Raw genomic sequence first — 24,887 nt, forward strand, 5'->3', positions numbered from 1 at the left:
CAGTAATTTAAGCCTTTTAACTATCAAAGACACCTATAGGTCGGCATCAACGACTTTGACTTTGATGTGAAAACAATAACACGACCATTATATTAATTTTATATTTGACTACAGATACTGTGATAATCTTTCAATGTCCTCTCTACAGGGACGCAGCCTTCATTTAGAGGTAAAAAGAGAAAAAAGCATTTCATATTTATTTTCATTCTAGTTTTTTTGTGTATTCTAGACATTTTACAAAAACATTATTGCAAATGAAGTCCGAAATAAATCTGTATCAATTTATAAATTTCTTCTTAAATGAAATGAAAAAAAAATATTAATAGGATTTTTATAAATTTATAAGAAACATTAAACATTATTACAAAAGTTGTGCGTAGTACTTATCTATTCCAAAATTCAAAATCCAAAATTTAAAATTTCGTTGGTTTATCTTCAATCATCAATTAATTAGAGCATCTATATGGTATTTCTCCTTGTAATATTCCTGTTTCTTCCGGCATGGCCGATTTATTATTTTTTCTTTCGAGAGCCATAAATTTTCTCAAAATCGATTTGACGTCTACCTTAATGACAATTAAATAAAATTATGTGTTATTCTTCAATTTTTTATTCAAAATTATAAGCGTAAGCTAATTACAAAATATTTTTCAATAGTTTTGCCATGGATACTGAACATCCTCATGATCCACAAAGCAACGTACATAAATTTAGTGGGTACCACCCTGACAAGTAAGTTGATCGATAAAAATGTCTATGACTCCATGTTGAAGGCTAGATTTGAAATAATATTTATTGATAGATATTGTGGTTGAAATAATAAAATCTTCTGCTATTTTTGACAAATTGACAACTCATCATAAAATATGTACTCTGCTACTCGCCATTATCCTACTCTCTCTCTCAACATAACCACACACAAGCGTCAAACCGCTCGCTTTTCAATATGACAACATGCTTTTTAACACCAATAAATAATAACGATGGATGTACTAGCTAAAAAATTTTAAAACATTAGATAAACTCCCATTATTACTAATATGTATTTCATTTACCGCATGGAAAGTCTAACTTCGTGAAATTTATACAGTTTAATGAAATTTACATAGTCTTTTACGTCATATATACCAATAATTACAAATAAATCGAGTAATTACTATATGAGGCAGCAATAATAGCTATATAGCAGATAGGCCTGCTAATATTCCTTCAAGGGTGCTATAATCAACGTTAGCATTTTTTAGCATCTTATTTTAGTATATACAAACAAAAATTGCTGTTTAAAGGTTTTGAAACATTTATATTTTGTAAATAATAAACGATATAACAAATGTCATACAATTCCACAGCTTAGTTATTATATACATAAATTATTTTCCATATATGTTCATTAATCGACACTCTTTGATATATTCGCACTACCAAAATGATATGTATTAGTGTTAAGAATTTTGCTAATCACTTTTACCAGCAATAATTGTCAAATGTAATTGAAATTTTCAGATATGCACTCGGAAATGTTTCTTTGACCGTGCGGACAGACGAAAGTGTAATACCACAACGACCACCATGTTTAACCCAACAAACCATTGGAATGTATCTCCAGCCGTTAACCAGGCAGCTAGCAGAAATAGCACCAAGGTTTATTAACACCCTTTATATAAAGCATATAAATAAGTATCTAAAGTAAAAATCTATGTCTATATTAAGAAATGGTCTCTGTTTATTATGTCTTAACTCTGTCTCTAAATGAAATAAGAAATGAAATAATTTACTAAAAATACCGTTATTCAGAAAAGGAGATGAATTGATCACGCAAAATAGAATATTTTGATAGGCATATATCGAATATCGGCTTACGACCTCCCAATTATACTATTATTATATTTCTCCATCGAGGGGAGGAAATTTACGACCTAAATTAATTAATCTATTTTCATTAAAAATAATTGGAATTGTCGTAACGCTACAGGTAATGCAATCATATGTATTTCGATATCTCCAATATATTATTTAAATTAAGGAGTCATCGTGTTTAGTTTTTGCAAAAACATTTACGCTAAACGTCTAGCAATCAGCGATCTCCGACGAAGACATAAATAACAAAGAATAATTGAATTTTTCGTAATGATTGCTATGATTTAGACGCAAACGTTATCATAATTATATTTCGTAGAAACAACAGGTCTTTCATAGCGCACCAGAACATAAGCAACACGATTCTCAAATAACAAAGCGGCGGCTTTTGAAATAAAATAGAATTAATTACGTATGTAAAACAACATAATATGCACGTTTAGCAAAATGTCCTTTACTCAATTACGTCATGAGTACGGTTGCTAGAGAAATATTTAAACATGGCGCCGTAATTCCAAGATTTTATTTTTTGAATCACTTACTAATATTTTATACGAAAATAGTAATATTATTTTATTAAAAAAACAATTTATAATCTAAGAATTTTTTTAATCTATATAATTAAAAAGTTTTAATAAGGTTAAGAGAAATATAGCGATCAATGTATGTATGTACACTATTTGACACTAATGCGAATACTCAGTTCACTAATCAATTCATTAAAGGATTTTTGCGACTCTAAGATTTATACTGTGGGCTAAAACAATATGTCACAGTGGTTTTAAAGACTATAAAATTATTATTATTATTACCCTATCAGATGTAACAAATAACGTAAGCAAAAGAATTTTCAAAATTCGGATTACTACATATCAGTAATAATTTTTTTTCTATCTGTCTCTCTTAGAAGTTACTGGCGTAACGCATTCTCATAGAAAAAAAAATTATGTGTCATATTTCACACACGAGGCGAATAGAAATCAGTTTAAAAGCTTTAAACTTGAAAACAAACCACACTGTATCATATTATTAATTATAGTACAATTATTACCAGGCCGACAATAGACGACTTACCTGACGCGGTTATCGATAAAATGGTTCAAAAAGATAAAGCATTTTGGGTTGATAAGCCAGGTGCCAATGCTTATGTGCTACATGACGCCTATTATGATTACGAAATGATCACGGAGACCGCTAGACCACGTATGTATATTCATCATCACCATCACCATCATCATCATCATCATCGTCGTCATCATTATTATTTCAAGCCTTCGTCCCCTCCTGGACACAAACCTCTCCCATAGAATTTCAATAGGACCTGTTGAAACTCGTCTACTTACGTCTGTACATTTGAAAATATTAAAAAAATCTAATCATTGGACTGTATTTCGAATCTTTAAAGTGAATTAAGTTTAATTATAAAACGTGAATGCGAAGTCGTAAACATTCTGTTACCGCGACCATCGTTATTAAAACGACCGGAATCCATTTAAAATATATTATCACAAATATTCTCATAAATTTATTATCGATTCAATACGTACATTATTATAAACTTGACCGAATATGATTTCGTTATTCTTTTTCATTCCTTTAAATACTCCTGCTTCTATCGAACAATTCTTTTGAGACAATACAAATAAACTTTCGGTTTCTTCGCCGTGCAACGTTTGGGCACACAATGTACATACATATGTATAATGTTACCCATTTATAAAGGTAGTAATCTAATGCTTATTAATACGGATATGGAGTAATGTAGGCTATATAAGCAAGGTAGCCATGGATAGCCTGCGCTCGATTACCAGTCCTATTCGGCCCCGCGCACCGCGATTATGACCTAATTTTAACCGCCACGCATTGCAGTGTTGTTTGTGTTATTTGCAAAACCTTTAGCCCACATCACATTACCATACATTGTCGTCCTGGAGTTTTATTTATTAAATTGAACTGAAAGCGCAACAACTGGCGCCCAGTTTGGTACGATTAATAATAGTATTGTGCGAAAACGAATTCAAACTAACAATTCAAGGAAGGGACGCAAGTGGTGTTTTTCGAAACAGTAATTCTGCGTATTATTCCTGATTTCGAATTTGCCGATATAAAACAAGCAACGGGCCCAAGGAAAAGATTGTGATGAGAAAACAGCGGAACGTTTATGTGGCTCGCAGCGCCTTTTTGGTAGGGATTGCCGACTGGAAGCGCTCGCTAAGGCATATGCGAAGTTAAACATGTTTATTGAAAGCCTTCTGGCCTCACTTGGCTTCAAAGTCACATACCAAACTCAGTCACCGTTCACAGAACACTGGAAAAGGTATATCTCGTGCTCTACAGCAAGATATATTTGTGCCATTGAGTGCGATAACAAAATAATTAGCAATAGTGTAGATTAAGCGATAAACAAAAGCTAGTTCTATAGAGATTTCCGCAGTCGCCCCGCTATCGCAAATACGAAGAACGCTATTGTCTATGGTGTCGTCTAATATTACGCTAAGTAAAAACGTACTATATAATATGGCGATATTTTTAGAAAAGGAAAAGAACGCATGGCAATCGCAGACATTCATTGACTTCTGTGACTACCCGAAGATAGAAATACCGCTTTACCGTCTCAAAGTCGAACGTAAAACAGTAATGGAAGTATCAATCGACATAATGTAGTTACATGATAATCTAAAACAAGATTATGAATATATATATATATATATATATATATATATATATATTTATATGTATATGTATATATATATATATATATGTATATATATAGATTTAATTTTTTTCAGCGCACCAGGATGTGTTCCCACGCTCGTATCAATTAGATTTGGACTATGTGAAATATCGACGATTTCACGCATGCGACGGACTAAAGGATAAGCAGAAAAAAGTAATTTAATGAATTGTGCAAATTATTCTTATTAATACATTGACACTTATTGTCAAGCCCACAGTCGCTTAACGAGCTATGGATATGATTTCCAGGTATTTCTCTACGGGATTAAATCAGGAATGAGGTGATGAGTAGACGAAGCGACATAGACAAGTGGATTGGTAAGTTGAAGTGGCAATGGTTAGGACACGTAGCGGAGTAGACTCTCTCCGACAGCCTGAGGCAGCTTAGAACTTTCATAACCAAGGTGGACTTACAACTACAGTCTGCTTCCCACCGGTTATTGGAAATTTATGGGAGAAGCGTATGTCAGAGAAAGTCCTTCATAGAATTAATTAGATTTATATAAATATTGTTGCCAATACGTGGATTTTAATATACGTAAATAAATACTAAGGTCTATTGCAACTCCACGCCCGCATTCGACAGCTTCGGATTATGTTATTTATGGTATAATAACTTAAAAGGTGACTTGGAGGTAAGATGGCGCCACGTGTTCTGAGAATTATATTGGGTGGAGGGAGACTGACCTCCCCCGAGAGGGTGTTGCGTGGGCGACGTGCGCAGGTGTAGCTTTGGAAATGTAGTTCCTGTGACCTTGATGTGTATTGCAATTAAAACAACCTGAGATATTCAATCGATGCATGCCTGACCTTGAATTTAATTCCACTAGTGAGAACATATGAAACTATTTACGATTTAAACATCTACCCGCAAAATATATATTTATTTATCGATTTATTATTCATTAAGTATATGATACTAAAATAAATCTGATGGAAAAGTGAAATGATGAATTTCAAAGTTTGATCTCATTGAAAACGAAATTTCTTCCAAACAACCATTGGATGGAGTTGGCTTAACAGGAAAATGAGAGCGGGGATAGTCAATAGGAGTTGGAAGTGGATTTACTTATATACAGAATGATTGGTTATAAATGTAAAATGTAGAGCGAATTATGTGTCAATTAATTTATGGTATATTCTAATCCATAAATTGATAATTTCAGGACTATTGACACGATTATGCCAGAAAAAATAGATAATGCAATGAAATGGGAGAAATTTTTTTGCCAAATACAAATTACTACATATTAAAAATTATTATTACTATCTGTACCTGCAGACTTTGTATTGACTTATCAAAGTCCAATAAAAATAAAATTCCGTGTGATCACTTTATAAATGTAGATAACTAATAGTTTTTGTTGACTTTTACACCAATGATTCTGTATATATATTTCTAGTAACAATCAGAAGTAAATATCTTCCTTTATTACAATATACAAAATGCAGGGACGAATTGTAAAACTGAACTTTTTTAAAACTGTGAGTTTAGCCTTTCTTATTGACACAGACAACTTATTACACATGCAGCCTGGACGGTAAATGATTTAATGCTTGAAGATTTCTGAATCGAAATATGACAAAATTAAATAATTAAACTTGATCATCTAGTCAGCGGATAATAGACCTCGCCAAAAGATCTACTAACCGCGACATTTACTATGTCGTCGGTCCATCTAATGAGGGGGAGGGGGCAACCTAAGTCCCGTCTACCGGCTCGAAGTCGCCACAAAAGAATCTTTTCACCCTAACGACTGAAGGTTACACGATCAATAAAAAAATAAACTGAGTATATTGATATTGAGTTAATTAATTTTTTATGAGTCAATTTTATTTTACACAAAAGAGCTTCATGAACGTATCTCTCAGCGTACGAATCGATTTACTAGATACCTCTCAGCCCATACTGCCGGGACTGTAAAATGGCGCACCAAATAAAACTACCGGGCGTGTTGGACGACAAAGATGGAGATTCTGTTCGAGAGAGGTGGAGATATTACCCGAATCTAAATACAAAATTACCGGCTGATAAGATCCGACAATTAATGGAGAAGTACGTAATTTTTTTTAATATCCTAAATATGCATGGTCATTCATGTGGTGGTGTTACATATACCAATCATAGTTTATTACATAGTATATCGTTAGAACAGCAATTTTACAAGAACTCAACACAGAACACAAAGGTAGGCGCTAATCAAAATACAACCCCAGGTTAAACAATTCAGATATATATATATATAGAGAGAGAGAGAGAGAGAGAGAGAGAAAGAAACAGGTATCAAAGTTTTAAAATGGACATGTGTGACTCATTTGCTGTCAGTCAAAAATTAATGGTTTTACGAATTATAAAAAACGTAATGATATTACAGTAAGGAAAAGAGTTTTGGATTACTATTTATTAAAATTAATTATTATTTTCTATCTAACCCTGCAGCCATTGTTTTATCGATAGCTATTGGCCTGTCGCATACCAATAGAAAATATAAGTTAAAATAACATTTCAGAGTTATTCCAATTTTTTCCCATGCTAAGAAGTGACATCTCTTTTACGAGAATAAAGAGCCACATATCTCAGATCTTAGCTAGAGGTATAACAGCTAAATCTCTCAATAAGGCCTAATCCTTAAGCAGAAGCCTTTAGGTTTAGGCCTGTCAGGATCGAACATCGAAACTGGAATAGGCCTTTCAAAGCGGCATTGGTAGTCATTTAAATTTTTGATCCGGAAATGAGAGGTGTGTGATAGGTGAAGGTGAACGCGAATGCTTTCCAAGGAAGCCTTTTAAACCAACACAGTTCAACACGATGGATACAGCACCAGGGTTAAGACACTGACATCTATTACGTCTCCATATCCCTCACTTAGTATGGTAGAGGGTCAAAGTGTCGTAAGTTCACAGTGCGAATTATTAAATTACCAGTACATATAAATACCTAAAAACAATAACGTTTAAAATTAATATTATCAAATAAATTTTGAAACGGTTGCGAGTGACGGCTTGAGACGGGACTCGGCACTCTAGAGGGCTCTCGAATCGATTTTCTAAATTCGTAACAGATTACAGCCCAGACAGACGTTTCTAGAAGGTATTTGCTTCTAAACATTTCATAGTTTTCACCCAAGCGACTAAACATCTCGCCTGGCAAAATATATAATGGCTTGTCTCCGTCAATTACGCCGTAGAGAAAAAAGGAGAAACTTGGGATTCGTCTACAGAATCAATGAGAAGTCCGTAGAAGAAGGAAAGTAACCTAGTCCAGCGGATTGACAAGTTGAAGTGCCAATTGAGAGTCCACATAGATTGCTGAACAAATGGCCGCTAGAACCTTAAGGTTATGGAGTGAAAGTCTTTCGGCTGATATGGTGATGATGAAATTCTATCATACAAATGTATAAATAAAGGGTTTTCTTTAACTGGTAATTGTGAACACAGCTTTCCAATTTACTAATACGGTACAAAAATGTAAGAGATTCAGACTAAAGATGCACCTACATTTTCAGTGTATAGAAATTGTAGATAAAAATAACTAACTTGTGTTTTATTTGCTTAAATAAACATCAAGTACAAATAATATCGCATCTGGTTTATTACGTATATTTCAAATTCAGTGGACTAAAACAAAGTAGTTTTCCGCGACGTTGCATGTTTGCGGTTATTAATATTTGATGTGTGCACCTCGTTAAGATGCAGAAATATGATTAGCCGCAAAACCCTTCAAGCTGCGACGTTAGCAAACTAAATGACTTTGGACGGACCCCTCTATGTCCACATTCTCCTGTATCCCGACACCAATTAGTAACGAAAACCCTAATATATTGTAAAACCCTATGCGTTTAAGATGGATAATTCGATGCATTTTATTTTCAGCTATGGCAAACCATATAAACACGAAGCATGTCTTTGGTATTACAAAAGATACCCACCGCAGAAGTACGAAGGAATAATACGTAAATTTTCAAAATGAAACCAATCTACAAATGCCGTTTCTGATTAAGAAAACACTTTTTTTATATTCAAACAAGATTAATTTGAAATAATTATAATGTATCGATAGATTTATAATAAAAATTATTCGGTATCGATATTTTCATTTAACAACACTTTATAAATCGGTAATGAGTTTCAATGCTTATAACAAAGGAACGAGAGCGTTCTTCTGCGTCATTTATACGTAGGCGTCTTCGAGAATCTTCGTTAGGGGATAGTTTATTAATAGCCACCCTATCGAAGGTTGCATTGTCATTCAACATCAGGTGCGTTCGAAGCAGAGTATTTAATTTTATTTCTTAAGCAGGATTATATATTTAAATACCATTTTATGGTGACGGAATAATCGTTTACTATTAACATTTTACTGCTGAATTTGACTTTAGGGTTTATTAAATACAATGTACAGGTTAAAATACCTGTTGAAAAACCAAAATGTACCCCAGTAAATGGTGATTCGCAGATAAACGAACGTACCGGTATTGCCCAGCGAAAGGCCAAGTTGAAGTAGTAGTGGCGCACAGAATAGATGGGACCTTGGAAGGGAGACTACGGTCCCGAAAGTTCAGCCAAGAACGTCTACCCACCAGTTGGGCAGACGAATTTTTTAAGAGGGTCGGAAGTCCCTTATGTAGACCGCTTCCTACCGGTTGTCAATACAACAGACATTACCATCTCCCACAGCTTTCCAATGAAAGCTGTGGGGATGGTAAAGTCCAGCAGTGGTCATTTTGCCGTTGAAATAATGACGAGTACCCAGTGATCTTTTTTAGTTGATACTTTGTTCTATTGATCGTATAGTGTGACGGCTGCCTGATGCTCAGTCATAATATATATTTTTTCAAGAGACTCTACTATAAATATTCCATAAAAACAGCAGCTCACAATTCAAGCTTGACTCACATGTTAGATAACACATCAATTATTACGAACTCATTTCTTTCGAGAAGTATTTCTTAATAATAAATTAGATGCGAGAAATTGTAAGTGTTTTGTTTATCATCCCATGTTCGCCATTTCTTCGAATTAAATTAACTCAAAAAAAAGTTATATTGTGAGAGTCACTCTCCTAAAAACGATACATGTTTTTGGCTACCTGTTTATTTATTCAACAATATCATATATTATAATGTACTACAAAGGTTAAAATCTAATTTTAATCAACTGAAAACTTTGTTATTAGCTTTTTTAGTTTCTCACTCTTAGGATATAAAATCCATCTCGGATATACATACAAAAAAAGCGCTTGCCGATATTCCTCACCTACAACAGGCTTATTTTCGCGGGAAAGACTTAATTTTTACGAAATAAAAATTGATTAACATTTTAAAATGACGAATACACTAAGGTGATTAATTATCTGTTTTAACAATTTAATTGTAATTTCAATCATCAAGAAGGATTGTAGTCGTTGTGTAACAGGCCGACTTATGTTTTATGATACTGACATCTATGCTATGTCTCAATGACATTCTTCTTTTGTTCAAAACCCATTTTGATGGTCAAAATTGTAAGAATGTTAATGAAATCTTAAAAAATATTTCAAAACTTCCCATCCCCTTAATAAGATGGCACAAAAAGAAGACAGCCTGTTCCTCCTCGAGGTGTTAGTGGACAAAATCGTTTTTGTAAAAACGCCGTGTTTCAGCGATAAAGATTTTCGAACATGTGTAAACGTTGAATGTCCTTCGGTCAAGGCACTCGAGATTTGTGACGACGATCCTGGAACCAATGTAGCAAAAAGTGATGGCCCTTTCATTAAGACTTTCAATAGCGGGAAATCATGTCTATTTTCTCTCAAGGAAGATGAAATCACTAAAGCCATGAGTAAATTTCCAGTCAAAGTATCCGTTAATAAATCTTTGCCGTGTGGATGTTTACCTACAAAGATTTTGTTGGGCGAAGCTACGATCGACATGACCAAGGAATTTGTCGAAGCCCGTAACAGATTCCTCGCAGATCCTAATAGCGTCAGCTATCAAGCACTGAAGGACTCATTTAGACTGTCAGCGACTGACGGCGGCGAAGCTGGAGAAATTATAATGTTTTTACGAATATCCTGTTTTGGAAAATTAATTGTTACAAAGTTCCAAGGTTCCGGTGGACCGAATTTGGCTGGAGGTGCGTCTGGTGCAGTAGACCGTTCCTGTTTACCACAAAAGGAATTTCAAACAACACAAGAGCCGTGCGTTTGCGGGGCGAAGAGGATCGTGGGTGACCCAACTTGTACAGTTAGCGGTGGTGCTGGTCATGGTGTTTGTCCACCAGGTACGTTTTATTGACATCTAATGATTTTACTTTAGCACGTGACTAATGAAATTTTATATTTCAGCACGGGACCCATATAATAGTATGCCTTGTGAAGATCCCGACGAAGCTTGCTATTGCTCTGGGCCTAAACAACCTGCTAAGCAAAAAATGGTTTGCAGGAATACCGATCAGTACTGCCTGCATGTACCTAAAGGTGAGAGTTCTTTAGTTACTTCAATTTCACGCCTTTTAAAGATTTTCATTTAAAATATATACGTTTAAGAGATTGCAACTGTGTTGTCTCTGCTCTGTTCATGGTTTTCTTTAGTTTTGATTTCTTGGTGACCAGGTCGCAATAAACAGTTCGAAGAGATCGGAACTAACTTGGGTGGTAACGAGTTAAAAATTAAAGTCCCCGCTTCCTTGTCGATTATTAAGAAGATCAGTCAAACGCATTGTATGATGCAAAGTCCTTATAACAAAAGTCCGAATGACGGGCTGTGCCAAACTCCATGTGGAAAGAATCAGATTAGCTTGGCGATGCCCAGCGAAGCCATTTGCTGTAATGGAGCCCAGTTAGCTAACACACATTTCACCTGTACCACCGAAGGTTGTCTGCAGGCATCTAAACACGGCCAGCAAGCCGCCATGGCACGCGGAGATAACAAACAAGATTATCCGAACAAGGATACGTTCGTCTTGAAAGTGGCGAAAACTGCTAATCTGGGAGACAGGAAATGCAAACTGGAATTTGAAGTGGTTACTCCCAAAGGGCCCGATAAAAAAACACCCGTTCAAAAAGTAAACGCACGCATACAATCCGACCCAGACTGCGACTGTTGCATAGGTCGTCTAAAAAAGACTAAGGGGAAAAAGAAGCTTTAAAAATCAAATAACTCTTAAACTACAGAACATAAACATTCAGAATGATTGAAAGGAAATTTAAATTAATTTATCCATTTATCTGTGAACTGATTACAATAACGTGATACGGTTATTAAATTGTACAGATTGCTGCCCGCCCGGTAACAAGATTATATTCCAAATGCCCGCGGACTCCTGTGGCTCAGGACACAAGCAGCGGGCACACTTCAACTATACGTCAGACGGAGTCGGAGACATTGCTAGGGACGAACCGGGCCAATTGGCACCTGTAACGTCGCCCGATTACCAGGGAGTCATATATGATCTTCCCAGCCAAGTCATCAAAATGCGTGTCGCAAAAACACTAGAGATGCCGGGACGTAAAACGAAAATGGAGTATCAGTTCATAACGCCCGTAGTGACCCATGAGAAACAGATACCAGTGAAAGATACGCGCACAGCGCAATGTGTCCCGACTTGTCCAGGATGTTGTAATACAAAATGTGACGAGTAACTTTCGTGTAATGTTAAACGGATGTCTCCTTACTTTCAAAACAATATAAATTACTTTAACAACTTCATTGTGTTTTTAATTGTGGTCATCAAATACACTCCCTAGATTTATGATTTTAAATGTAAAATATTTGTTATACACAATTGATTAGTCTTGGTGATTTCATATCAAAATCAGACATCAAATAGTTTTATTAATATTATTTATTTACAGTAGCCATAATTTACCGTGTATTAAAAATCTCGTCTCAGGTACATTCCTGCACAGTTGCAGTCCGCATGACGAAGAAAACATAGGGCTAATTAAAAATGAATTTTGGAGCGAAGTCAATGAGCCGGTGTTAAACTTGTTTAATAAAAACTCGAAGAGCAAATCGCAGATCATGACGTCTGATTGCGTCAGTTCGTGGCTGTTGAGCGACCTGAGTAACGACGAGTTGCTAAAAGAAATGACGAACCCATTATCGGATCCTTCATATTTGTTCGCGGATTATTCTGTGAGTGATTTGGACTCGAACATTTATAAACAAGGGAATTTTTCATTTCAAAACACTCTTGAATATTTTTGGTATTACCAAAGCACACCGGTGAAGCTGTCCACTGTCGATATGGATATGGTAGTTTGTAATGATAAAAAAGAAGATAATCTATTCGGAAATAACGAGACTTCGGTCTATATGACGCTGTTTGAAGATTTCAGGCGTGTCGCATCAGCCGGAACGCAAGCGACTGGTTCAGTGAACAAATGTCTACAATTTGATAGTAATAAAATAAACTCTGCGTCTTACTGCTCAAGGCCTATCTATAAAAGATCGAGTACAAATTTACTTTACATTCATGATATAAACGAAAATCTCAACAATGCACGGAATCCCGAGGTATATTTTTTTGGTAGGAAAAGTGATCCAGGTAAATGCAAAAAGGGGATGGGAAGTTGCGAATCACTGACGAAACGCTACAAGCAAGAATCTACATCTACTCCGGTGAAAACTTCCCCAAAAACTCCGCCTAAAGCTCCACCGAAAAGTGCCACTTCTGCGCAATCGAAATCGCCCCAAAGCTCTGTTTCGGTGCAAACCAAAAACTCTAAAGTAACTTCTTCAGCATGCAGTACCAACAAATCCGTAACCATTAAAGCCGCGCCGCCAAAACAACCTTGTCCAGCAGTCGGCACGGTTAAAGGTGAAATGATGGCAACAGTGTCCCATATTAAAATATCGCCCGTTCAACCGTGTCCGATACACGGCAATGATCCATGCCAGGGTCCCAAATGCGTGACTGCCACGAAGCAAGAGGAACAAGGCCCGGTAAAGGTGTCAACAGTGAGTAACCCACGGCGCGGTGTATTCGAGCTGGTGATACGTAAGATGACCGGCGCGCCGCTGGCGAGGAACGAGTTGATGTTGGAATGGACGCCTCCGCCTTGTCGGGCACCGCCGTGCTCAGGGCCCTGTCCCAAACCACCATCTTGCCGGCAATCCAAGTACAAACTAGTTGCATGTAGATCACCGTGCAAACCTAAATGCAGCAATAAGATATACAAGCGAGCTTCAAGTCCCATGCCCCGTCCTCCGATTTGCCCGCCACCTTCGTGCAAGAGATGCAAGGGTTCGTGTTGCGGGAAATCTTGTGGGTCTTGCCCGCCTGTGCCATGTGGGCCGTCATCGTGTATAAGTCCATGCGCACCGCCTCCTTGTTGCGCGAATCCTTGCAAGTCGCCGTGTGTGAGCTCGCCCTGCTTACGCCCTTGTCCAGTGGGACACCGTCGCCCAAAAAGAGCACTTAGCCATCCTCGAATAAGAGCGCATCCCAAACGTAACTCGCCGTGCGCTAATCGCGCCAAATTCTGCCCCGCGGTGCGCTGCAAGAGCCCTCTACCATGCTTTCAATGCTGTAACTTTACAACTTGCTATCCGCCTAATTTCTGCCCCTTGGCACCACCCAAACCGATAAGCAGTTGCACCAGCTGTTGCTCAACTATCTGTGAATAACTTACCCTAATACTTTCATTTGATGAATCTAGACTTCGGAACATGAATGAACATGAAGCGATAATAAATATTTATAATGCAACTGTTTATTTCACAGTACAATCGTTCCGACAGAAACATGAACTTATGTTTCTCACATTACCTAACGACTTTTCATAGATGTGCTCAGCAAATATTGTTCCTCAACATTCCAATTTTTTCTGCGTTGACGTAATTAGAACGTGTAATAAAATTATATTTCTTGCGATTCCTAATAATTTTGAATTAGTTTGAAATTTCAGTCTATATATGGCATTACTTTCGTCCATAGATTATTTCGAGCGATAGTTTATTATAATATGTTCAAATAAAAATAAATGAAACATGTATGTCTATTTCTTTACGGAAACTAAACTGTCACAGTCTTGGTTTCATGCATACAACGATTACCTTTTGTAAAAACGAAACTAAAACTCTTTAATATTTATATTAATATATTTTTATGTGATCCGTAATACTAGCAGAATCGGAACAATGTCATAGCTTTTAAAGGCTATTTTAATAACAAAATGCTATAATATCTGCTATACGAAAAGTCGTACAAGATTTCCAACAACTAGAGATGATTATTTTATGTGACTGTTGTTTAGATCAATTACGACATGAAGTTGATGTAGGTATTTTTATGCTTTATAATTTGCATATGCTTAATGGTATCTAGATAGGAATAAATACGTAATTTCGGTTTTTTTTTTTTTCACAAAAATCAACTAGTTTATATTGTCTGGAATCAACGTTGTTTTTTTTTATAAAATTTCTTCTGTAAGATTTAATAAAATTAATAGAATACCTGCCTTAGCTGGAGGAGCCAAGCGGTAGAGGACTTTTATTATACTTGCGATCGAAGGAGAGATGCTTGTTGCTTGCCTCAATACACTATGTACTGTTAAAAGTTAATGTCGCAATTTCGATAAAAAAATTTACGTCGTAGAATATAGCGTCGCGTTATTGATTAAATGTCTTAATAAGTAACAACGGTTGCTTTCAACTTTTTTACTTTGTGCACTGTAAGACAGTGGCGTAGCTATGGTATTTGGGGCCTGGGGCAGATTGGGGCTTAGTGCCCCCCCTCCCCCCAAAGAGTCTAAATAATTTCAAAATTCAGAACAAAATGTAGTCAATATATATTTTTTTGGTTCAAAATAATAATAAAAATATATAAAATAACATTAGATCTTAATAAAATTTATTGGGAAAATTTAAAAACGAACATTCCTCGCTTTTTGGCCTGCAAAGTCATTAATCACATTTTCAAAATCAATAGTGTCAACTAGTTCATGTTCTATTGACATTATTGCAAGATTATTTAATCTATTTATCATTTAATAATCTTGCAATAATGTAATAATTTATTATTTTGTCATTTAGGGCCCTTTTAAAAAACACTGTGTTTTGTGAATGAAAAGGCTTAACACTGTATATTATAATTTGTAACCGTTTATTTTTTTAATGTTCATATTATTTAACAACTTTTTTTGCATAAAAATAGTAAAATTCGATTTTCTTTTTATGTTATTTACTTTAATTTATGGTTTTCATTTTTCTTTTAACATTTCATTATTCATCATTCAAAAAAAATTCAAAAAAATTATTTTCAAGTTTGGTGCCCCCCCTACTTGTGGTGCCTGGTGCGGCTGCCCCGCTCGCCACCCCCTAGCTACGCCACTGCTGTAAGATTTTAGATATGAAATGTTATTATACAGGTGATTTATATATTACAATCTGTTTATTGTTTCAATTTGTTTTTTCAGTCAATAGACGCCCGCTGCGAAACATAGGCTATCTTTGAGGGAGCTCAAAGATATCCATAGAGGTTTACACCATAATCGCCAAACTTGGTGGGCGGTTTGGTGATCGTCGTGTGGTATCATGGTACGCAGAGGATGATGGCGCCCATCCTCTGGAAACTTGTTTATGAACAGTGGCAGTCCTATATAAATAATTCACAACTTGTGAATTATTCAAGATTGTCTCCCGGGAATCATATCCGTGACCTATGATTGTAAATCTCAGTCTTCTATCGCTGGGATAACACTGCTCAATTAATGTGACATATTTCATAGTAGTTGCTTTTTACAGGCGATTGAAAATAAGTGTAAAATTATTCTGGGTAATTCTTCGAATAATCAATCTGTAAATTATGGTACACGAATGATTTTTTTTTTTGAATTAGCCTGATTCATATGGGAGAATATAACAATTTATTCATTTCCTCGAGTTTTTCCTGTCCATAAAAACCTTGCTCGTGCCTTAACGGAAATATGAAAAGGAAATTAACCGAATTGTTTGAATGAAAAGGAAATTAATCTAATTTCGTAATGAGGTAAATTTTTCGCTTTTCTCTTTTATTTATGTAAATAGTATCATAATTTTTCGATGATTAGCAAATGAAATGAAAAGTGTTCTGTAAGTAAAGGACATATATTTGAATTCAAATATGACATCTTTTACATCCCTGTAACAGTATATGACAGGGGTCAACATGTTTCTTTATACTACGAGGCGTTAATTAAAAATTTGTAATTTTTCGCAAACCGCAATTAAATAAATGTTTAACATTCAAATGTTACACGGAGAATTGAAATATTAAAAATTAAATATTTTAACTTTCCATGTTTCTATAAAATTCCATGAATAATTAATGTATTTCGGCCCTTCTCAGTTATTTTTTCAGACACTGGTTGGTTAATATTGATAGTGTTTAAATTTCTCGATATTTTAAAAAAAATTAAAGACGAACTCGAAATCATTTATCGGGTGACAAATAATCCTTGAAAGAACCGTGCCGAAGGTTGGGCTCCCCTGGCGTATGATGTTGCTATATACTGGTTTATAATATTTCCTAACACGCCACATTGAATTTCGTATTATTTATATAAATCGAAAAATACAATGCTATGTTTAATCTACACATTATTCAGTTTTTAGCTATTATTTTTGTTTTAATTTTTTTTGAATTGATAGAATTTATTAGGAAAACTTTTTTTAATGCTGTAAAAGGTCGATAACAAGGTATTAGAATGTTGATTGCTTCTATATTTTTGATGTGCAAGTTTCCGACCACGCAAATATAGGCAAAAATGTAACATTTCTTAGTATTTAAGTAATTTTTATCAAATGTATCGCCTCTTATTTGTAATGGCTAACACTGCTGCCTAAGTGTCATTAGCAGATTCGGTTCAAAAGATCAGGACGCAGAGGGCGCTTACCTTAAAACATCTGTTGTGGAAGCGAACCTCTAGAGCACCGGCTTTCGAGACTCGAAGCCGTCGGAAGCCTCGACATAACATTTTATCGGTTACGGATATATTTTACTACAATACTAATGTTTAATATTATTATTCACATTTTCATTACAATAAATTAAACGGAGCGACATCTGTTGACTAAATTATAGAAGTTGTACTTAGTACAAACCAATCATTGCGCTGCTTGAACGTTGTGCTAGTGTGAATATGTCACTGTTTTTATTTCGAGACCTGAAAAAAAATATTTACTTCAAGACCCTTGGGATCCATTCCTAGATTTATGTTATAAAAATAAAATTTGAAGGTAAAACGTAAATCAAGTTATACAAACCTAACCACCAAAATTATTTATGGAAATGTCAAAAACTTTTTTTTACTTTGTTACTTTTTTTGTAATATTCTTGAGATAATATATTTTATTATCTTAATTTCAGTCGTAGGACGCCCACATCTGGACGTGGGCCTCCGCCATAGGTTTTTAATAGCACCGGTCGGAAGCGACATCCGGTGTCTTTCGTCGTCGTTAGGTTGTCTGTCTACCTTGTATTAAAACTACTTTATGAAGAAGGCAAAATTATGTTATCATGACATTATAGGAAAAAGGTACAAAACTTTAGACACCTTGTGGTTTTAGATCATCTCATGTGCGTCTCGAAGTCTGAAAAGTTTTTTTTTTTAAAATAAAGTCTAAGATTCTTACGTTAAATGGTTACAAAGTATAATAACAACGCATAACTTAGAGCAAGGTAGTACAAGGAAATACTGAAAGGAGTTGACTATTGCCTGCACAATATGATTAACGTAGGAATTTCGGTTCTGTTTTTAATCTGCGGTGGAACGCCTAACTCTAGCAGTAGACGACCCAAAATTAATGACGTTGACATGCATGCCTCCAAAAATTATGTTCAGATGCTAATAGTGAAATTCAGTACAGTAACAATGATTCAATTTTAAATTCTTTTCAATATAATTTCTGTATTCTCACTACAATCACGGGGCCTTTCATAAAAATACCAATGTGGAGATATAATCACCACGTAAGCGGGTTGGCGATCTCATGGTGGTATTATGGTACGTAGAGGACGCCTCTGCCCATCTTCTGGAAACTTGTTTGTAAGCAGAAGCATTCGTATATATTTAATTCACAATTGAATTATATAAGATTTGTATATTGAGAATCGAACCCGCGACGTCTCATCACAAAACTCAGTACTCTATCGCTGGGCTACCACAGATCTTTACATGGCTATGTATTGATCGAAATTTTCTCTAACATTGTCGTTTATAGCAAAATCCGATAAACACTGTTTTAATGTCAATTAAAAATTCTTTCAGGTTATTAATTTTCTATTGTTAAAAACAGCGTAGTAGAAATCCCAACCATGTTTGTATTATTAATTTAGTTTTTTTTTACAAGATACTATGTTTTTTGATCAATCTTTTCTTAACATATTTAAATTTTGTCGTAGAAGGCCAAAACTTCAAAATGATTTCTATTCAATTTCTAAAATGATTATTTTTTTTCTAGAGACTTCAATAAATAAGCTTAAATCAATTTTTCAGAAGTATATGTCATGATCAAAATTTGCACATGTTGTACGTATGGTTTGGGTACAATTAACCCAGTGTTACAAAGATAAGTTGAGGGTAAGTTGCTACCACCCAGCATATTTGTCTGTTTGTTATACCTGTTTGTAACTTATTTAGCGAATACGACCCCATATTACAAATAGGCGTAAAAACAACACGTATAGTCATATTATATACGTCTAATATGTGGGAATAAAAACATGAAAATTCGAAGAAAAACATCGGTCGGCAACCTGGGGCCCGGTGATAAGTAGCTATGATAGCGCTATGATATTTACAATCTTTTTTTACAAAACCATTATTATTACTGTATTTTACTTTTTTTGCTTTGTTCGAGACAAGGATGTTACGGGTAAAATTATTTTTTTTATATTTTATATTTATTACTCTTTCTTCCTTTCGTTCCACACAAATTCTTTCTCTCCTTTCCTCACATCCTTTACAAAATCTTTTATTCTTCACATTTTGATCTTTCATACATCGCATTTCTCGTCTACATTCCTAATTAAATTGGTTCTTATTTGGCAGGATATATTTGTTTTGCAATTTTTATTTGTGCAAACCTTTATTTTTATCCTTAGGAACAAAATTCCTAGCAATGGTCTGTTGCACAAATTCTCTGAAAAAACTGATGAAACTATTTGTCGTCTGCCATGAGGGAGACTACACTTTCCTCTTTTACTTTCTTGACCATCTCAACATCGAGATAAAAGCGGAACTATTTATTTATTATCGAATCTGGAATGAAGACATTCAAAGGCGAACAAAAGTAACATAGGCCATTGTATTGGCAAGACGAAGTGGCAGTGGGGAGTCCATATAGCGCGAATGACAGATATCTGGGGCCTTAATATTGGAGTGGAGACCATAGATCGTCAAGCGCAAGGTTGGAGGTCCACACACGACAGAAGACCTCAAGGTCATCGGATGACGCTGGGTGCTGGCCGCTTCTCTTCGCCATCGTTTCAGCCCATAGAAGCCCATTGCAGGCATAGGCCTTCCTCAAAGACATTATAATTCATGATATCATAGTTCAAGATGTCATATTTGCCACGCTTGGCTGGCGGGTATACGAGCGCATTGTGGTATTATGATACGCAGAGGGCGTTACTGTTCACGCTTCCTTGTGGTCAGTGGCAATCCTATGTAATTAACGCACAAAGTATGATTTGTTTAAGATCGTATATAGGCAATCCAACCCGCGACCTACGATCTCAAGTCTCAGTCCTCTACCGCTGGACTATCACATCACAAGACGTCCTAGGGCTGAAATGATGTTGATGATTTTATATGCACTGTAGTCATTTTATTTTAATGTCAATGTTCGTTTTTTTTCGCCCTCCTATTCTCATAGAAAAGATACAATTGCGCCCATCGTTATAAATAAATTTTTTCATTGCGCAATTGCGAAGCGAAATTGAAAAAAGTTTACCGCCTCTGAAATACAGAAATATGACACTTTGAATTCTCGTTAACAGTGCGTTGTCATGATTTAACATTCTAACGTTTGATTTAAGCGCCCATATATGTTTATATTTAAATTGCTAATCACACGTAATATAACGATTAGAATCTAATCTTGCGTTCGAAAATTCATTTGAAATAGGAACGGTTGCGTAAGATCAAGTCAATTCAGGGCGGCATTCAGCGCCAACTTAAACAGTATTAATTATGAGGTCTCAAAATCTATTGAAACTGTAGCGATCCGATCAGTACATACGGAGAGAGTCTACAAATGCCATTTAGCCTACAGTGTAAGCGAGGTTAAAAAATATATAACCTAATATCTAATAATATAAATACTCGGATAGCACACATCCCAGTGGCGTAGCTAGAATATTTGGGGCCCCTGGCAAAATTGTGGTCAGGTGCCCCCCCCCCCCCCCATTTTTTAATGAGTTTAAAAATTTTTAGATTTCAGAAACCAATGGCCTTATCTTTTCACGCACATAAGGCCATATGGTGTTCTCTTGGGGTGTTTTTTTAAAACTTCATATGGTGTTCTCTTCAAATGAATCTTTTTTTCTGAAAACGCCATATGGTGCTATCTTGAAGGTCAAAATTTACAAAAAAAATATAAGGTGCTATCTTGAAGGAAAAACTTTTAACAAACACATATTTAGTTATCTTAAAGGATTAAAAAAACGGGCGTTGGTAGCTTTGGGGAGAGGGTCCCAAAAATAAAACGAAAAAATTACCTTGTAAAAAGAAATTAGCCGAAATTTTAAAAATAACATAAACCGAACAGGATGCATTTGAACCTGATGACCAACTCCGACTAGTAAATGTTTCTGTAAAATATTGTGAATGCGGCTGACCCACGCATATTGAAAAGGGAAGATTCGCCACGCTATTGACGGACGAATGAGGTGTTCACAGAAAACATGTAAAAAAAGACTTCTCTATTTTATAACACAATTTCGAAAATTAACATATGGCGATTTCGGCCACTATGCACATTTTATATATAAATTGTTTAGGCATGAAAATGAAGTATATTTCGGATGAAACAGATGTTAGCAGGTCTGCGATTTATGGTATAATTCATGGCTTCTCAAATTATTTAACTCACGATACCCTTTCGGTTTATAAGTTTTTCGCGACCCCATTCAATAAAAGATTCCTTAGCGACCCCCTCCAAAAAAATAAAAAAGGAAAAAGTCTTATAGAAATTCTTATTTTCGAAATCTCGCGACCCCCTAAAATTTTCAGGAGACACGCTAGAGGGTCCGAAACTCAGTTTTAGAAGCCTTGGTATAATCCATATATTTTTTAATAAATTTGATTATGGTTTTTTTAATCCTTATTTCGATAAATTTGGGCCGTTTGATACGATTGTGGAGGTGGACCAACCCCTACATGCAAAAAATAAACGAATTTTACAAAACGAGAAAATATGGATAATTTGGGCAATTTGCATATACACTGAGAATAGTGCTCTGAAAGTAACACATAGACATCGTACTGTAGATTGTGTATATTTTGTTAAAGTACATGTTATTTCGATATCCAAATAGTGACTTATTATTAGAGGTGATACAACCAATTAAGTTCAAACGTTTACGTCGCGAAACAGTCACCACAATCTACACTTTGTTGACCCTAACGATTTAATAATTCATACACAAAATATCGAATGTTTATGGAAAGTCTTCAAGACTGTTTGCGTTAAAACAAATGATTTAGGTCTATTGAAATAGCTGCAAACCGTTTCGTTTTCAATAAAAATATGCGGCTAGTTCCCTATTTTAATAAATTCTTGGCCTATTTCATTAAATTCTTGATTTTTAATTTTGGGGCCACAAAAGATACCAACTCCCAAAAAAAAATTAAATAATAAAAATCTCTGATTAACGAACCGAACCAGTTTCGGCATTTATTAAATTTGTAAATGTTCTCAGGGCCCCACTAATCTGTTGAATGTCTTTTTTGGCAAAAAAGGCCCCACTGGAGATCTTAACTCTGACATCGCTAGTTAAAATCGTGGTTTTCATTTTTCTTTTAACATTTTTTTGTTCATCAATAAAAATATTTTCAATTTGGGTGCCCCCCTTGCCCGTGGCGCCCTAGGGCGACCGCCCCTCTTGCCACCCCCTAGCTACGCCACTGACACATCCCGTAATCAAATTAAAAAAAAAAAAACAGTATCTACATTCGAAAATATAGAATTGGCCACTATGAACTTAATTTGAATTAGGAACGGTTTTTAAATCGCCGAGAAATATTTTGCACAAAAATTTACTCTAACTGTATTGTATAAACTCGACCGTTATGTACAGCCAATGAAAAATAAACAGACTGCGTTAGTTAAATTGAAATCCATTTTAGTCCCTAGAGAAATTTGTGCCACCTTCTTTGTTGCCTTTAAAAGATTGATATCGTACTGCAGTGTGCAGTTTCGTGTTATATATCCTTTATAAATTCTTTAGATGTCAATATATATAGTCAATATATAGACAAATTATCAGTATAGAGTTATTGCTTATATGTATAAAAGACTTAATGGGGTGTACTGTTTTACATCTTAAGCAAGAAAAGGACCAATATTTAGCCACTTTGAAAGAGTCTAAGTGAGACAAAGTTCACCGCCCGTCAGCCTGGTAATAAATGCGTATGCGGCAAACAATGCGAATTACACAACTGCCACCATCAAATCACTCAACACGTGTTTCACCCCTCCACGGGGCATCTTCGGGAGTTATGTTACACCGATTATTGTACACTTTGTTGCACGACTACCACTGCATGTGCGGAAGTGGCTAAATATTGGTCCTTTTCTTACTTAGGATGGAATTCCGCAAGATAACGCCTGATTCCATTAAATGTTTTACATCTACTTCTCATCAACTTGTATAAAATGATCAGTCTGAATTTTTTTTCTTTAAAATTATACTACAGGCTAATTAGTTTTGGCATTACAAAGCCTGCCGGAACATATAGATAACAGTAATTTATTTTTATATGTAGAAATAATAATTTTGAAATCGCTCTTTATTACTATAATATCATTAAGTTATTTTTTGGATACGACGTTTACATACATTAATTGACAAGTGAGCTATACAATCACCGTTGTAAGGCTTTTACACCTATATCCAATCACCCTATATATCAGTGGTATATACAAAAATATACTGGGATAATAATGGAACAATAATAATGAAATTTGAACAATGGAAACATTTACGAAAGGTAGTTTTTTACATATCTTGAATCGGCGTTATATTTGCAGTTGAAGTATAAAGAAAATATCATATTATTTTTTTATTTATTCATAATTATCATTATTAAAATGTTACTAGAATAAAATATAAATAATTTAAATTGTTATTTTATTTAAAATTAATTTGCGAAGTTGTTAACGCCAATAAAATTATTCCAAAAAAATTAAAACAACAATGAATGAATAAGAATTACTTACAATCAAAACTTCGAAATTTTTTTGGTGTCATGGCCCGAAGTGGTTTGTGTCCCAGCAGTGGTATCGCGCCCAACAAACACAACACCGGATAAAAAAAAATATTGCGACATGTATTCACTATTCAATTATTATAGAATGTTTTAAGTAATTATATTTTATTATTAATTTATCACTTCAAATTATTTATTTAATATCGTCTTAGAGAAGAATGTGAGAAGCGTCTACTTACATAGAAACTAAAATCAAAATGAACTTTCCTTTAATAACATCACGCAACTTTGCTACGATACAGACTAACTTTGTCGGAATTATTATGTGATCGCTTTCAAAAATATTTCTAATACAGTTGTTAAAGAAATCCTATATATTTATTTGATAAGCGATGTAACATTGTACATAAGATTTTATTTCTAAGTTTTCTTTGTTGAACTTTATTACCTGCGTTTTAACATACAAATTAGAGTTCAAAATACCTTTATTCGTGTAGGCATTTGCGCGCTTTTGAGTGGCCAATTATTTTAACATTATAAATAGTAGACTACCTCTCGAAATACTGATCTGCTGAGACGACCCGTAGCACCAGTAGACCCCGGGTTCAAATCCCGGGATAAAATTGTTTTAATTATAATTATAATTGAGACTTTTTTTTAATTATATAGAATTGTCGCTGCTCAAAAACAAGTATCCAGACAATAGGCAGCAGCGTTCTCTGCGTACCATTATACTACACTGTAATCGCCAACCCGCCTGCCAAGCGTGGCGATTATGGTATACCGTCCTATAGATATCTTCGAGGAAGGCATTGCAATGGGCGTGTATGGGCTGAAGCGATAGAGGAAACCAAAAATTTAACAGTTGCTTTTTTTAAATGAAATTTAACAATTT

At 35.0% G+C, this 24,887-nt stretch overlaps 2 protein-coding genes across 2 annotated transcripts; both read left to right on the forward strand.

Annotated features, from left to right (window-relative positions):
• Positions 1-664: 664 nt before the first annotated feature.
• On the forward strand, positions 665-8,563 carry LOC137919709 (uncharacterized). Its single transcript, XM_068762867.1, has 6 exons — positions 665-732; positions 1,504-1,641; positions 2,912-3,060; positions 4,647-4,747; positions 6,486-6,649; positions 8,467-8,563. Exons 1-6 carry the CDS (start codon positions 665-667, stop codon positions 8,561-8,563), a joined length of 717 nt encoding a protein of 238 aa, XP_068618968.1.
• Positions 8,564-10,154: 1,591 nt separating this feature from the next.
• On the forward strand, positions 10,155-14,204 carry LOC137919717 (uncharacterized). Its single transcript, XM_068762880.1, has 3 exons — positions 10,155-10,854; positions 10,919-11,050; positions 12,466-14,204. The coding sequence occupies exons 1-3, from the start codon at positions 10,155-10,157 to the stop codon at positions 14,202-14,204; spliced, it is 2,571 nt and encodes an 856-aa protein (XP_068618981.1).
• Positions 14,205-24,887: the final 10,683 nt, after the last annotated feature.

The sequence above is a fragment of the Battus philenor genome, unplaced genomic scaffold, assembly GCF_028537555.1.
Source record: "Battus philenor isolate CCGP_79_NKW_IND1 unplaced genomic scaffold, ilBatPhil1.0.hap1 SCAF_1, whole genome shotgun sequence".
In the NCBI taxonomy this organism is placed as follows: Eukaryota; Metazoa; Arthropoda; class Insecta; order Lepidoptera; family Papilionidae; genus Battus; species Battus philenor.